Source organism: Osmerus mordax, chromosome 22 (assembly GCF_038355195.1).
Source record: "Osmerus mordax isolate fOsmMor3 chromosome 22, fOsmMor3.pri, whole genome shotgun sequence".
NCBI classification, from domain to species: Eukaryota; Metazoa; Chordata; class Actinopteri; order Osmeriformes; family Osmeridae; genus Osmerus; species Osmerus mordax.
In genome coordinates, this window is record NC_090071.1 from 6733526 (window position 1) to 6750567 (window position 17042).

General features: G+C 42.7%; 1 protein-coding gene across 1 annotated transcript; it reads right to left on the reverse strand.

The window, feature by feature from the left end:
- Positions 1-6459: 6459 nt before the first annotated feature.
- Positions 6460-15571, reverse strand: pudp (pseudouridine 5'-phosphatase). The gene is made up of 4 exons (XM_067260482.1): positions 15450-15571; positions 14899-15117; positions 14530-14759; positions 6460-7474 (listed from the first exon to the last, which is right to left on the reverse strand). The coding sequence occupies exons 1-4, from the start codon at positions 15517-15519 to the stop codon at positions 7298-7300; spliced, it is 696 nt and encodes a 231-aa protein (XP_067116583.1). The 5' UTR covers positions 15520-15571; the 3' UTR covers positions 6460-7297.
- Between the last annotated feature and the right edge of the window lie 1471 nt (positions 15572-17042).

A 17042-nucleotide genomic window follows, 5' to 3' on the forward strand; every position in this document is an offset into this window, starting at 1 on the left:
GACGATGTTACATTAATTCCAGTTGACAGTGGCTCTTATCAAAATTCAGCAGGCAGAGGTGGGTGAATAACGGGCCGGCAGGGGAGTGGCATGGCCTCGCTTCTGGTGAACCAGAAAGGCATATCAAAAGTTGCTGCTACCTCCATTTTAATTACGTTTTCCTGAAATATTGCTGATTGGTCTGCATACGTGGACATTAACAGTCAACATCCAGGAAAGGGGGAATCAATAGGTCTATGTCTGAAGCTTCCAGACAGAGAAACCATTATTATTGTTATTCCACACATGCAAGTGATATTGTACGTGTGTTGTACCAGTGAAGGCTACTAAGTTCATGTGTCTGCTTAGTTTTATAGTGTACAACGAATAGTTCATATCAAGGACAATTTAGAGGTTGATTAAAAAGATTAAAACATCACTGTTAGTACACACAAAATGTTTTTTTGATACCAGTGAAATATCCCCTAGCTTTTAATGCTTGCCTCTAGTAATGCTTACTGGGGGAGGCTGCATTCTCTGGCAGAGAAGTCTGGAGGCTAGATAGTACAGAGCACCCTGGAACTAACTTCCCTCCTCCATGTTTCCCACTGAGAGGAGGCTCCCATGATGCCTTTGATGAGCACAATTTCCATCTAATTAATGAGGGGAAATTAGGGGATATTGGGCTTTTTTATCAGCCTTAATTCTTCTGATGGCTCATTAAAAACCATTCTGTAAGCGCCCTCTCATGTGATCTCTGTTCCTGCTGAGTGCATGGAGACAGGGGAAGCCATAAGCTCTCCCTCCCCGTCCAGCTCCCAGAGAGGCCTGTGTCTGACAGGGTGGGAGGCAATCCGGGGACTGAAGACTCCCCTGCGGCTGGAACAAAAGTGCCTGGAAAAATGTCATCCTTTTGGGCCTCGCCAACAGGGACAGAGCTAATTTATCCCTGCGATAATTCCATTTAGTCAGCATGCACCACACGAGTAAATGTAAGGACAACTGAGCCTCAATGATTCAGTGTTTCCTTGAATAGTTATACCAAATTGATGTAACCTTCCGGGATATCTTCCAAACAAAATTAATTCAAGCTTCAGAGCAGGCTAGTCTGCTCCAGGAAAAGAGGCCTAATTGAAGCAGAAATTTTACTTGAACATTATCTACACTGGAAAAGACAGACTAGGAGAATCCCATGCATGTGAGATGTACACAGGAGTGGCCACAACCAGGTCATTTCATTAATATTTTAGTGTCTGACCTCGTGTTGTACCACACCATTTGGCCGTGGTAGTAGATTCACTGAACATAGTTGAATGTGCTCGGGAGCCATGTCAATCCCAGGATTTCCACTTGAGAAGGTAACAGGGTTACACATGAATCCAAAATTAATTATAGTTCCTAAACTTATTTGAATAACACTTTGTATTTACCACCACATCCTTTTATTTAAGACAAAAAGTCATCGACTTGTATGTTATCAACTGTACCATATACTTCAGTATTGTGTTTTTCATTGCATTGTCCAGCCCTCTTATTGCTGCAGTAAGTAAAAACAAATTGTTGTCAATTTTCTTTAACAAACATTGAATAAGGGCCTTTGTACGGTAACATATTCTTTTACACTTTCCAATCAATTCACTTTGAGCCTGGCAATACAATTCTTCGGATTCCCTTCTAAAAACAAGACCAACAACAAACAAATAATAAAAATAGCTCAATCAACACTTAAAGCCAGTGTGTGCAAGTGTCTTGCTTCTGTCAGACTACACTACCTCACACAGAGGCCTTCTGTCAGACTACACTACCTCACACGGAGACCTTCTGTCAGACTACACTACCTCACACAGAGGCCTTCTGTCAGACTACACTACCTCACACGGAGGCCTTCTGTCAGACTACACTACCTCACACGGAGGCCTTCTGTCAGACTACACTACCTCACACGGAGGCCTTCTGTCAGACTACACTACCTCACACGGAGGCCTTCTGTCAGACTACACTACCTCACACGGAGGCCTTCTGTCAGACTACACTACCTCACACGGAGGCCTTCTGTCAGACTACACTACCTCACACGGAGGCCTTCTGTCAGACTACACTACCTCACACGGAGGCCTTCTGTCAGACTACACTACCTCACACGGAGGCCTTCTGTCAGACTACACTACCTCACACGGAGGCCTTCTGTCAGACTACACTACCTCACACGGAGGCCTTCTGTCAGACTACACTACCTCACACGGAGGCCTTCTGTCAGACTACACTACCTCACACAGAGGCCTTCTGTCAGACTACACTACCTCACACAGAGGCCTTCTGTCAGACTACACTACCTCACACAGAGGCCTTCTGTCAGACTACACTACCTCACACAGAGGCCTTCTGTCAGACTACACTACCTCACACGGAGGCCTTCTGGATCTGTCAGACTACACTACCTCACACGGAGGCCTTCTGGATCTGTCAGACTACACTACCTCACACGGAGGCCTTCTGGATCTGTCAGACTACACTACCTCACACGGAGGCCTTCTGGAGTGACGCACTGCATTGTGTTTCAGTGACACCAGATATTCCTTTGTTTGCTCTCTGGTGCCAGAAGCTCTTCATATTCCAACCAAACACATTCATGATCCGTGTTTATCAAATGGTCACAGATGGATTTGTTTGCCTTTCTTGCTCCTAATACTGTTATTGATTTTCTAAAATGGTAGTGTTCGGTTTACTGCTGGAATGCACCCTGGAATCACTGATATATTGAGCCACCAAATACATATAAAGAAGGATGAGAATATGGATTTTCTTCTTGCCGGTATCAAAGTTTTAAGTAGCATTTTTCAACCGAGTTGAGTGTCTCAGCCAAGGTGGAGGACAGAACCATTGCTGGTTTGAACTGCAGTATTTGTGCAGTAGATCTAAGTAATTCCTTGAAGAAGCTGTCTTGGAGTTGCAAACCTACTGTTCCAGGATTCCCAAGAGAATTCAGCACTTGGACAGCGACTCTCTCAACACTTTTATTTCAGCACTAGAACAGCGACCGGAACACAACTGACAGTCTGAAGAAAACATCTAGTACCTCTACTAGGTCTCCTTTGTATGACATTGTTTGTATATGCAAAAAATATTGGATAGCTTGGGTTAGGAAATACAATATACACATTTAATCAATAAATAAAAAGGGGTAAATTCTAGGCCAACATAGAAGTAACAGATGCCGAAACTACTACAAATAGCTATTGGCATCACTGCACATGCCATGTGGGAGTTTCACTCACTAAATCCATCACCAAGCAAACATTACTCGTGTCTTGGCGCCATGGGGCCAGGAGGACAGACCGCTAAGTTGTTTAATGTTGTGTTCCAGCAGCTTGTGTGCTATTGACATCTCCACAGGTGACAGCCTGAGACAGCAACACTACCATCGACCTGGCTGACCCCCTGGGTGGGTTTACAGTGCTATCTGATCACAGGGATGTGAACGTGCTGGGGTCCAGGGGGACACTTCCCAGCCAATCAGCAGGGTGAAGGGCCATCCATCAATTCGGAAGGGGAAAAGAGAACGGGTCATGCTTCTCTGTCCACCAGACCCCCCCCTAACCCCCTTACCCCTGCTGGGTAGGGGTTGTTAACGGTTGTTTGAGCTACTTAGTCAAGTCTGGAAAATAAACCTTCTTTAAGACTCTTACAATGCAAACGGCGAATATTGTACAGGAGCAAAAAGAGCTGAGATCAGGACAAGACCCATCCCTCTTAAGTCTTCGATTCTGAACATGTCATGTCTTCGAATTCTGTGCCAGTCATAAGCCTATTTTGGTAGTTGTGTGCCGTGTGTCTGTCTCTGTCTACCTGTCTGTTTTTGTTTGTGAGTATGCATGCACGGAAGTCACACAAAGCAGCTTGCATTCACACATGTACACAAGTACACACACACAACAATACATCAAGGGCAGTTGGCAGTACTGACATTTCATACACTGAGAGGCCAGAGACCCGATTATGGAACCCAGAGGACGTTCTACAGCAGCACTTGTCGTCCTTAAATATATTTGCTCACTAAATTCATTTTTATTTCATTTGGTTTCATTGCCCTTAATGTGGTACTTCTTAGATAGCCTCTTGAGGGGAACTGGGGGTTGGATACCATGTTTTATGTGTGTGCGATCATCCTACCACCAACACATTGATCTAAGGTTGCTGTGTGTGAGTGAGATTTGCTCCTTCAAGCCTCCATTAACTGGATTTCACTGTAAATGTTGCAAGCCCAGGTCACATGCGTTCCTTTAAGTGCTGACGAGTGATGTGTGAGAAGGCCCATGCAGAGGAGAAGACGTTAGCGCTTTGTCAGCTACCTTGACATCGATCCCCTCGCTGGGAAAGACTTAGTACACTTCTCATGGACTAAACTACCTCCTCATAAGCAAGAGGTGCAATCTAGACCATTTATATATGTACAGAACGTTCTGCACCAGAGCCACTTCTGTAGAAAATATAAGCTACTTGATTGTGATGAAATACGAACTGTCCTTCTCTTATGTCTAAAATGATTGCACTCCTACACCTATATAACAGAGGTCGTATCATATTTTTGGGGGGGGTCAATGTTTGGTTTTGTCACACACCAGTTGATACTTGTATACAATGTAAACACAAAAAAAATATGCTTAACATAAGGACAAGCAGCAGTTATACCTGTCAAGATTGAAAGTAAATAATAAATCATTTCCCGATATGAATTGGTCAGTAGACCAGTGCACTGTTTAACTTCAAGGCATGCAATATGTTATTATTTATTAAGTTTGATGGTTAGATGAGGGGAAAAAAGCATTACTGTATTTTCAATTAGTATTCGGTGTTCCATGGTTTACTCCAGCCCACTAACAGAAACAGCCTTCCATTTCTAATTCCATTTAGCATTATTGCGAACAGATTCGTCTTTCATAGTTCTACTTAAAATAAGGCTGATAAAATTAAAATACCATTGTAGTTTATAAGACAGCACACGCACCTGTAATATAATTTATTCTCCCATTGTACAAAACTGAATAAAACATGAAGTGTATTTGCATCTCTGAGGGATCATTCAGTCTTATAGCAATTGCAAAGCACCAAATCCATATCCTATTGTATGGAGCAAAGCTCATTCCGGTCAGAGGTCTCTCATATCTCAATCTCCACCAAAGATCCTTTGGTTCAAGTTAGGGCTGTACACTTGGCTGTGGAATATGAAATGACTTCCGCAGTGAGTTCTTCAATCAGATCTTGTCTTTCTTTGTGTTGTAACGCTCTTGGCAACTCAAAACCAGCCTGGGCTCTAGAGATAGGCAGACATTTGGATACAATTTTTGCCTAAAAGAAACAACACAAGATCAGCTTCGAGTCATTCTGGGTACCCACCTTGCACACAGTGCATTTACTTGTTTGGTTAAGTCGGTCCTAGAATGAAGAGAGAGGATTCTTTTAAGACTGCTTATCGCTGCATGCATTGTCATTTTCTTTCAGATGTGGCACGTGCCGTGATTAAAGTCACGTTGCAGTTATTGAATTGTGATTTGCTGCACAGGCATACCATAATAATAACATCCAAGTTTGAATGTTATTACCTTATCCCTGGCTTTGGTTACTCTCCATCAACCTCTTTCTCTAACTCATTCTTACCTTTGGGATGACAGTCTGAATCTCTAAGCAAAGATTTATGGCTGTTTTCCTAAATTTTCAAGAGCACGACAGCAAACCCTGTATCTTTTGATACACTCCAGTGTCTGACGGGCCTGAATGACAGTGAAAATGGTAAAAGGACTGTGAGCGTTATCTGATCAACTTTCTCATTGAGCCCTCTCCACGTTAGCTAGAGGCTGGTTTGGCAGCCCGTAAGAGGATGAAAAAAGCTTTAATGTTGAAAATGAGGTCATCCATACAATGTCTCCTTCACCACTTGTTTTTCTACTTCCCCTGTTGAGGGACGGTCGTCTAAGCGCTGATAAAATCCGGATATAAAACCTGACATTGAAGATGAATGTGGCCCAGAGCCTCCCTCCCCTATCAGTCCTAAGCATGAGTGGGGACGGGGCCTGGGAAACATGTCAGCCTGCTATCTCGCCCTCTCTCTCTCCCCCCTCTTGTGCTGCAGCTGAATTGGACTTGAAAAGGTTTGCAGGGATGAAAGAAGAGAGTGATTGGCAGAAACGGAAAGAATCAAATTTTCCTGGATGTGTTCGGGCCTTGCCTCAGGCATTCAGGTGGGCAGAGAATACAGGTAAGGTACGGTGCGTGGACCCACACACATACTGTGATATGATGATGCCTGACAGTCTTATTTCCACTGCGCTAGTGCATGGGTCCCCCTCCCAGACCTTTGATGATTTTCAAGCCAGCTGTGGGGCATCGCCTCTGGGCTGCCGAAGGCCACTCTCGGCCCTTTTCTGGATCTCTTGAATATTCATTAGCAACGACCACCACAACGAACTACCATCACACATGGTACACACTGCATTTAGGCATTTATTGTTGTACTACAATTTGGCAGCACACATCACTCAATGTTTATAATCACTCCTCGACACAACGATTAGGGAGACATTCCTGACTGCAACACTTGCGCAATAACAACGCCACAGACACACACTATTCGGGGCAGGGGAGGGTAAACGACATGTAAAAAGGACTGCGTGATGAGAATGAGAGGAAATGCCTGAGAGATTACCCTCTCCTTGAGGATGAAAGACCAGGAAAGCACATTGGGGAGGGAAGTAGATGGGAGGGAAATCCTATTTGAGCAGCCTGAGGGAGGCAGGGTCCAGGGCTGCAGCAGGCCTGTGTTCCGCCGCTCTCAGGAAGAAGGAACATGTGAATCCTAGCAGAGGCAAACATGAGTGGAGATGAAAGAGTGAAGACTGCTCACACTCTCTTTATTGGATTACACACCACGCGGCAAAAAAAAGCGTCTTTGGCATTTCAATAGGCTTGTTCAAAGGAAACGGGCCAAAGGTACGACAGAGGTGTGGGGGGAATTATTCTGACAGCTTAAACCGCGGTTTGTAGGATATTTGTCCAAGGACACGAGGAATAAGATGTATCTAGCTAGCTGATTTGTAAAGAGGCGCTCGGGGAACACATGAAACAGAATACTCATAACAAAACATTGAGATCCTGTGACTCTTAGTCTCATGGATTGGACAAAAACAAGTCAGTATTCACAATCAGAGACTTGATCAGATTTCTGTCACTGCAAAATAAATTTTCACTGTCATGCTAGTTCTTCATTTCAACGGTGACACTGGCACGTGTCGATCTAGAGACAGAGAGGTCTGAGGGCTGGGAGTCAGTCGTAGGCTGGCAGGCCGAACAGTTCGGGTCTGAAGTCTTCCATGCTCCGCAGGACCAGCGTGGCCTCCTGGGTGAGGGCACGGTCCAGGTTGTCATCTGGAATCATCACCACCTGCATCCCAGCGGCCAGCCCCGCCTTCACCCCGTTTGGAGAATCCTCAAACACCAGGCACTGTCAAGACAAGGTAACATGCAGATCAGACCCCACCTCAAAACAATGTTGAATACGAGTAAGTGACGGTGCTACTATTTGTCAAGACCAATCCTGCACACTGCCAAAGAGGAGCAGTGACATTGACTGTGAGGGCATGGAGGATGACACGGACAGCCCATATCTGGTTCCCTCAGTACTGTTTTGTAACAAAATCTCAAGTCACTTTACTTTAAGTAGGCTAGACCACTGAACAATATAAACACAATAAAAAATAACATAACGTTCTTTACTGTAGAAATTCAGCACAGAACGGTTGTGTATTGAGAAAATATGAGCTCTACTGGACTTGAGGTGACCATCCGGGCAGACATTGTGGCAGTGCAGGCCAGTGTCTGCTCTGTACAAAACCATAGCATAAATACATGCAGCACAAAAGGGGCAGACCAGACGAAGGACAGTTAAGAACAGACATAGAACAACTTCCCTTTCATTCATTTGGTATTCATCAGTCTAAAACATCCTGACATTTCAAGTATGACGCTGCAAGCTTCCTGCGTGGCTTTCAATACGACCATACAAGGTTTGGAAAAAAACCTTGTATGCGCCGTGACTGACAAGACATGGTCTGCAATATTTTTAACTAAGGTAATTGTAAAGGCTTTCAGGGTGCCTACCGGTCAGAAGAGTGCACTAGATTGATAATGTCATTCATTGGTCAATAGAAAATAGCGGAAAAGAGGCCCAGCTTCTGAAAATGCCTCAGACAGTGCACACTGGAGGGCCTTGTGAAAGCTTTCGGTTCAGCCTCAACTCTTAAGCCCAGGTGAAACAAAGGAGACCTAGCCCACTCGACAGGAGGACTGATGAATGAGCTAAATTGACTTCTGTGATGTCACTAAGCCTGGGAACTGGGAGTGCAGACAATAACAACGGAAAAACAGCAGCCAACAGAGGGGCCCAGCTAATTCCCTTGATTGGGAGCAATTAAAACTCCTAATTACTCAATGAGCCTGGCGAACGACCCCTTTAATCAGCTTCCAACGCTTGCATTGTAGCCGACTACAAGGAGAACACAAACGCATAAGTGGCTGGCGTTGGGCTGGTAGCTACCGTGGCGATAGGGAATGCCAACGGGGCAGAAAAGCAGAGAGCGAGAGGGATGAGTGGCCATTGGTCCCAGCAAAGGTCAGCTTGAGCTGCCCCCTTGGAAAGAAAAAACGGACCCAAACTCAAAACAACCATCAAGGACCAACTCCATACTGTAGGTAGTCCAACGCCAAGCTTACCTACCGACTTTCTAACCTGGTAGACATGAGTATAGGCTTGTGTATCATCAAACATCACCCATGGTATGTGTGTCCTGTAACATTGGAGGAGAATCTGACAAGGGAAGTGCTAGGATTGTTCAAGGAAGTTAAAGACCCACAGATTTTGGCTTCAAATGCAAAAGCAGAAGAAAAAAACAAAGGGAAACCTGCAGTCACTGCACTCCTCTCACTGGCGCTACTTCCCTGGCCCTGGTCAGTAGAACTGAACCTGGGCCAGCACAACCGAGCGCCTGCCCAGAGCACAAAAGGGTGGAGAAAACCCTCTGGTTGCCGTGCTCAAACAGCCCCATGGAAGATTTACAGCCTGTCCTGAGGCATACACCCAAACACATGCAAGATTAATCAGGGCCAATTGAATCTGTATTCACTGTGTACCCAAGTCATTGCTGCAGAGGGAGAGAGCAGGGGGACCTCCCAGATTCTACTATAGTGAATAGCCAGCTTAGCACGTCTCTATCTCTCTCACACACACACACACTCCCTTAACTGAAGCGATAGGGGGTGGGTGTAGCTCAGTGGTTAGAGCATTGAACTGCAGATCAAGAGGTTGAAGGTTTGACTCAACCTCTGTCCAGCGTCTACTAAATTAACACATTATTGTTGTTTCGTTTTCTGAGGAGAACTGGCAAGACAAGTAGAGCATAACATTGCAGTGTGGACGACATCAAAGGCTTGCTTAACATCGCAGGTTAGAATCTTCCCCCGTATGTCGCTTTGGATAAAAAGTGTCTGTTAAAAGAAATGAACGCATTCACACCAAAATGACTACATGTAAGAGCAAACCTTATTGACTTACAATGTACAGCCTGCTACAGCTGAACAACTAGGCCATAAGTGGCCAACTAGATGCATTGACTAGTCATACGCTGCAAGAGGTGCTTCTGTGACCAGGTCATTACTTCAAACCATACAACAGGAAGTGGAACAGGACCCTGGGTGGTGTACACAGACACAGTCTGGTGCACAAGCTTAAGAGATGTTTCTGACTCTATTGCTCGTAGCTTTACTTTGTCAATTCTGTGCATCACGGTTACATTTTCATATCCGGAAAAGTTGAGACGTGACGAGCAGAAGGAAAGGTCTTAAATAGTATCAAGATGCCAACTCAAGCGGTGACAAAACCTTTTTTGCTCGAATCCTGTTTTGAGGAGACTGATCCTCACCCTCCCGTCTCTCCCCTCCCCTCCCGCTCTGGGATATTACTTCACTTGTCACCTTTTGTCAACATTTGACATGGGCCAAAGCAGTGATGTCAACCATGAGTGTCTGTCTGTCGAACATCACTCACACGGCTGTGGAAGGGCATGTCACAGTGCAGCTGTTCAACAACATAACACAGGGGCTTTGCACCGTCTTCACTTGTTTGTGTTGTAATCAGCACAGCTGATGTCTTATTTAATAGGGACCTTTTACCTGGTGCCATGTTCCCCAAGATAAACTGAGAACAGGGCCTCTGCTTGATATGCCTACTATTATGCGGAGTATGACAGATGGGGCCAGAACCATGGGGCTGCAGGCGTGACCTGCAACTAGACCAAGCTGCTGTATACACTAAGGATATACTACACTGTATTAATGACAGGCATGATTATGCATTACCACAGATAAATAACTTATCGACATAAAACACAGGGATTGCATGCTTTTACTGTTTGTGACATGGTTCTCTGTGTGCTTGTGCGTTTCATTCCAACCCAAGATAGTGTTTGTGAGTGATTAAAAGGCAGTGATTGATACTGCATATTCTGAACAATCACCAAGCCCAGGGCAGGCCAAGCTGTAGCTGTGTTACATTTATCATTGGTTTTAGCAGGCAAAATGTATATAACATCTGTGACTGATTACACATGTCTGGCAGGGAGGGGAATGGGAAACAGGTGATTACATCATGTCTTGGAGGTTACATGGCAGAAATGTTACCAGTGTAATCTGTAGTTTCTATTAAGCAGACAAAGATGGACTGACTGAGGTAAAAAAAAAAAAAAAACTAGAAAATTAATACCTTGTTTAGACATCACCATTTTTATGAAGAAAACTGTGTAACCACCTCAAGCACTTCATAAAAATGATCACTCGTGAGAAGGTGTCTGCAAATCTTAGGCCCTTGCCTGTGTGTCATCACACTCCCCCTCCTGCCCCCAAACCAAAATAATAAGAAATCAATACTTTCAAGCTTCTCATAACCTCCCACATGCAGCCTCCAACCTCCTTCTCTCTGCTTTCACTCTTAAAAAAACCGGCAGGCTTAAACCCTCACAAAAAGTCTGAGTTGATGAAGGCACACGCTTCTATCTGAAAACTCAGCTTGAGAAACACAATTTAATCTAGCCTAATTCGAGTTGAGGGCATTTCCAAGCAGAACAAGATGAAGAGGATATAAAACACTGCTGAGTAAAACACTTGTGGTATTAAAAGTTGGGCTTTAAAGCTGACCCTCAGTGCACGACAATGTTTATTTATTTTTCAAGGTTTTACTTCAAAGCTGAAATGTGAAATCATAGAGCTGGTATCGAAATATAGTCCAGTCTTTCCTCTCAAAGCCTCTCTGCATCTCAAAAGACAAGGAATGGGTTTGGAGGTGTCAGGCACTAAGATTATCTCTATTGAGGAGGGACACTGAACATTTCTGCCCACACTGAGCACTACATAAAACAATATTGAAGAATAACAGTGACATTTCCAGCTTGTTCATTATCTAGTAATTACTATGTAAATACATAGCAACTAAGTACCAAGTGGCCTTTGAGTCAAAACAAGGTATTTAACATATTTTAGCAATAATGGCCAGGAGGATGTGATTCATCACCTTATAATGTTACTGTTAGGCAGTGCTGTAAGGACCAGAGCAAAGCATTATTAATCTCAGTGCCCCCAGACTTTCACACTCCTGTCTGGCTAAAGCAGGTGAGACTGTGTGACAGTAAATAGGTCTACCGTGTTCTTCCTCTACTGGTATCAAAACATCATTACAGTAGTGAGCTAACAATCAAAGATTGTTAGGGAGTCAGGTGGCTGAGCGGTGAGGGAGTCGGGCTAGTAATCCGAAGGTTGCCAGTTCGATTCCCGGTCATGCCAACTGACGTTGTGTCCTTGGGCAAGGCACTTCACCCTACTTGCCTCGGGGGAATGTCCCTGTACTTACTGTAAGTCGCTCTGGATAAGAGCGTCTGCTAAATGACTAAATGTAAATGTAAATGTAAAGATGTTGTTTTTTTTATTTTAAAAGTGACTAACAAAAAAACGAACTGCTCAAGGCTATGTTGTATGCAAATTTGTGTTAAAATATCTATAAGTAGTCAGTTACCATTTATGATCCGATTCCTGCATCTGCACAGTACAGGCCCCAGTGGTTTCTGACAGCCCAAATACCAATAAAAAAGGGAGGTGGAGTCGACAGCTGTCCCTGAATCAGCCTGTGTTTGCAACATTGTTATCTGAAGATCCAAGCTTTGAGCCAAGAGGGGATATCCAACCTTGATGAAATGCTTTCTCTCTTCTACCCTCTTGACATGAGGGTAGCATTATTTGACCACTTTCTCTGTTAAGTCCTAAATACAGTATTTATGGCATGTTCTGTTTTGTCAAGGAAAAAGACTGACGCAATGACGATGCCTGAATACAATACCATACAAACTGTATTCAGAACCTAACAATAGGCTTTGGTACTATTTAGCTAAAACCATATTCTTGTCTTTGCATATCTAAAGTATAATTAGAAGGATAATAGGCCCATAGCATATTTCATGTCTTAATCGTGCCTTATTTGAATATCTGGGCTATAAACCTTTCTTTGGTGTAATGTCATTTGTGATTAATGACTTAGAATTACTTTTTTTCAACCCTCTCTATGTGAACATGAACTGGAGCTTTTTCATGTTTCATTAATCTTTGCTGGGTTGTTGGGCACACCTTAAGCAAAAATCTCATCACTTGACGGAAAAGGTTTGAAAGCTGAACCTGAAAAATGGCTCCACTCCTCGTAAAAGAGTTGGACCATTTCCTTTTCTTTGGTCGCCATAGAGACAGAAGCCTGCAAAAAAAAATCTCATTGTGCATCATCCCCCTCTGAGTTTTTTTTCCAAGTCTGTCAATATACTATAACTTGCATGCACTAGAGTGCCTCATTACAATGACTTTTTGCACCAACACTGAATGGTAACCCACTGAGCTCCAAACTAATTACTGACCAATCAATCAATACCTAAATACAAATTCTCACAGGGACACTGATCAATACTACACTGCATGCCTAATACAGAAAATGTGCCGTAAATATGAGCTGTTTAATTTAAAAGTATATGAGCACACTGATCATAAAGAGTCGTTGCTACTGTACTCCCACTTACATTGCCTAAATGAGTGGAACAAATGGCCTATTCCTTCTGGACTCAGATAAACTGCTCATTGAAAGGCTAAAAAAAGAACACATTACCTCACCTGCTTATCCTATCCTCATTGGCATATGCTTCATCACCATTAATTATGCTAGAGAACCTATTATGGATGTGTTACAGCAAGTGCTGTTGTACAGTACTGTAGGGATGGAAAGATAGAAACCCAGCATGTGTTGATTTTCTTAATTTATCTGTCTTGTTTTGTTTTTCTGTCTCCTGTCTATTTACAAACCTGGATCTGGCTGTCTATTACAGTTGGTTGCTGTAGGTTACTCCTCCACTCACTCGCTTGCTCGCTCTCTCTCTCTCTTTCTCTCTCTCTCTCTCTCTCTCTCTCTCTCTCTCTCTCTCTCTCTCTCTCTCTCTCGCTCTGTCTCTCACTCGCTGTCTCTCTCATTGGGCTTAACTGTCACGGAGCAAAGGTAAGGAAGGACGCATCGTCATTCGTTATTCCACTGAACACTCTTTCAATCCCCTTCTCAGCCTCAGGTTCATATTGCATCAAGAAAAATGTAAGTCCTTACTGTAGTCGCCTCACAGATTAAAAAACAGTAAAACCATCAACTACATAACCATTTGCAGCAATAGATAAACCAAACACCTTTCAATTCCAAAGAGACTCTCGAGCTACAGGCCCTAGAAAGGCTAGAAAATCAAAACCGTTTGTTCTAAAAGGCTGTCTTTTAAATCCTTATCATGACCTACACACCTACCCCCTGTATCCAGCATGAAACATTTCCCATTTGAAGGCCCTGTTAAAGGCCCTGTTAAAAATAAAATCTGTTCCAACCATATTCTACACATATTTCATCTCTGGGCTAGCTAAAATAGAGATTGTAAGCAATTAAACATGATAATGAGATTCTTCACAGATGTTGAGTTAGTTTGGATTCTTGCGGCTCACACTGACAACACAGTTCTATTACTGCACAGCTTTCTAAATTAGCTGAACAGTGGCATCCTAAGGGAATTGATTGAGAGCCTAATCAGTTGGTCACAGACTTATCGCCCACCACTTTCAAGATCTGAGTGAATGCAATTCAACAGGTTTCAATGCACCTTAGCTCCTGGCAATCATAATGTGCTCTAGTTGAAACCAGCCAAACACGGTCCTCCATTCACAGTTGCCATATACATACTTCCATATGTTTTTTTTATTATTATTGGGTGGGGGGGGATAGATGACATTATGAAATGAGCTACAGTGAGCTCATACCTGACTGGGTTAGTATTGGCATTGGCTGCAGCTTACAAATGATAACATAGAAGACTAAATGGTGTGTATGTACTGCATGTTCACTGATAATCTGTGACAAACTACTGTTAATCTCTACTGGTAACTGGCCTTTACCTTTTCAGCAGGAGCAGGAGTGCTGAATCTCATGGCACACACTAAGAATGAGTCTGGCTCAGGTTTGGTCCTTTTTACATCTGGGTCATCTCCAAGTACAATGTGACTAAATAGGCCAAAGAAGTCTTTGTGATGGGTTGTCTTCATCTCAAATGTCATCCCAGCCGAGCTGGTCGCAACTGCTATGGGAACGTCATGTTTGTGAAGGTGATGGATGAGTTTCTCCACTCCTAAGAAGCAGAGACAATGAAAGTGAGAAAGGGGTTCTGAATGTTAAGTTGTTTGGCCAATTAACAGATAATTAACTTATTTTACATGAGCAGACATATGGTAATCAAAGTAACTCCAAACTAGTTCCACGAACAATACCTGGCATCAATTTAGCTGAGGGAAATATATTCTCCTGTATCTGTCTGCTTTCATTGAGAAGTTCCTCCGGTGTCATGGGTAGTTCCATGGTGTCACGTATCATCGTTGCACCATCCAAAGCCCCTTTGCCCATCACAGTGGATTTCACTTCCCATGTATATTTCTTTCCATAGCGGTCGCATATCTCTTGGAATGACAGCGTATATAGCCTCTCTGTATCTGTAGATCAAAAGACAATATGAATCACATATGATATGCAACAGTAGTTTCTTATTATAGTATGCCTTCATACCTACTTAAAAGCTAATTCGTTACAAATGTTTTGTCATATATACGCCATGATATGTCACACAAGTTAGGTGTAGTGTAGCTACTGTGACTAGCTGTTGCTGTGGAAGATGCAAGTGTCACTGACAAACAGCACATCACAACAACAAATAAAGAAGACACTACTAGCTAGCTAATGAATCAGTACTGTTGCTGCTAGCGCGTCTCTCGCTACCTTGTTTGTATACCTGTCTCTTAATGTATTGTATAAAATGTTACTGGACCTAGTAATAGTCCGTCCATGTCGAAAAGAACGTGACTCGCGGGTTTAAAGGTCTGTTTTGATACTGACATGTCTGCTTTTCTCTATTATTGAGTTGTTTAGCTAGTTGCACACGTAGCAAGTCCTACAAGCTAGCAATGTTTTGAACTGAGCTGTGTGTGACTGCATATTCAAAGTTCAATGGACAACCAAAAGATGGAAGTAATTTTTACTGCGGAAGTGTTCGATATCTTCTTAAAGCATGTTTCAATTAAACATCATTAGTCATTTGATTTTCATTTGTGGAGGTTTTAACTATAACGAGAAATATATAAGTGTTACGTTCACCTGCAAAATAGTTTCTGAAATATGGACAGTATGTAAAGCTTTATAGTCGTCCGAACTCTCAATGGCTTATGGGAAATGAAGTTCTACAATCATCCCAATGTTGTAAGTGACGTCTGTTTTATTTATTTTTGAGCGTTCATTGTTGTGAGTAACCACATGAATATAGCCTATTGTAATTTTATTTTATCGATATAATTTTTTTTTCTTTCTGACCAACAAACAAGGTTGCTGATTAAAGGTTGCTGATGCATGGGTTGACTGACTAGACCTGTATGTTATGTGCTCTTTTTTGAGCATAATTCTCAAGGGGGAATCACATCCAGGAATGGGTTGAAGATTGAATTAGAAAATCTTGTGGACCAGTTTTATACTGCCACAGTGAACAAAATAATTGGAACCTCAACGTTAACCAAATTTGTCTTGTTAGTGTAAAATAGATGTCAAGGGAATGAGGGACTCCTCCAACCTGGCCGGTCTAATGAGGCTATGGATTTCAGGTCTCTAATTGGGTGAGGGTGAAACTGCGGCTTTGTCTCAGTCCTGCAGACTTGTTCTCTATCCAATTGTGTTGCATGTACCTTTTGGGGGGATTGCTCAGCCTGAATGTTCTCTTTCACATGAAGTTTTAAATGTGAGTGGAAGGATAGGGTTCAAGTTAATTGCCATTCATAACAAGGTACAGGTACATTGAAATTATTTGGTCCTGTTTTTCTTGTCAAACCCTAATGGCCTATCTAAACCTATAATAAATCATCTAAACCTATAATAAATAGGGTTGGATCAAATAACATCTCACAATCATCAATTCAATCATTTTTCAATATAAAAAGTATAGCATTGTCTACTTATCATGTTATTGAATGTTATTAAAAGCTATTTTTGACAAGGCACTTTATTTAGAATAAAATATTAATATATAAATATCAGGAGTTCAGTAAACATTTCTACTGAACATGCCAAGGCTTACATGGCTTAAATGTTTTTATGTCTGTGTTGCAATGCTACAGTAAAGACATGGGGTACATTTGTTTCCCTCATGGAACACAGGATGAAACTTGGAGTCACCTCCAGTTAATTGTATTTCTCCCGTCAGATAGGATACGAGTCCTTCATATACAGGGAAGGTCTAAAGCAATTAACATCTGAACTATTTACATTATGCTGATAAGCTCATTAATTGTGAGTGGCTGATTGGTATCAACCTTAGCAGCATTTTCCCCATCATTCTTTGGCCTCAGAGAGATGTTGGCAATCACCATTTTAAATG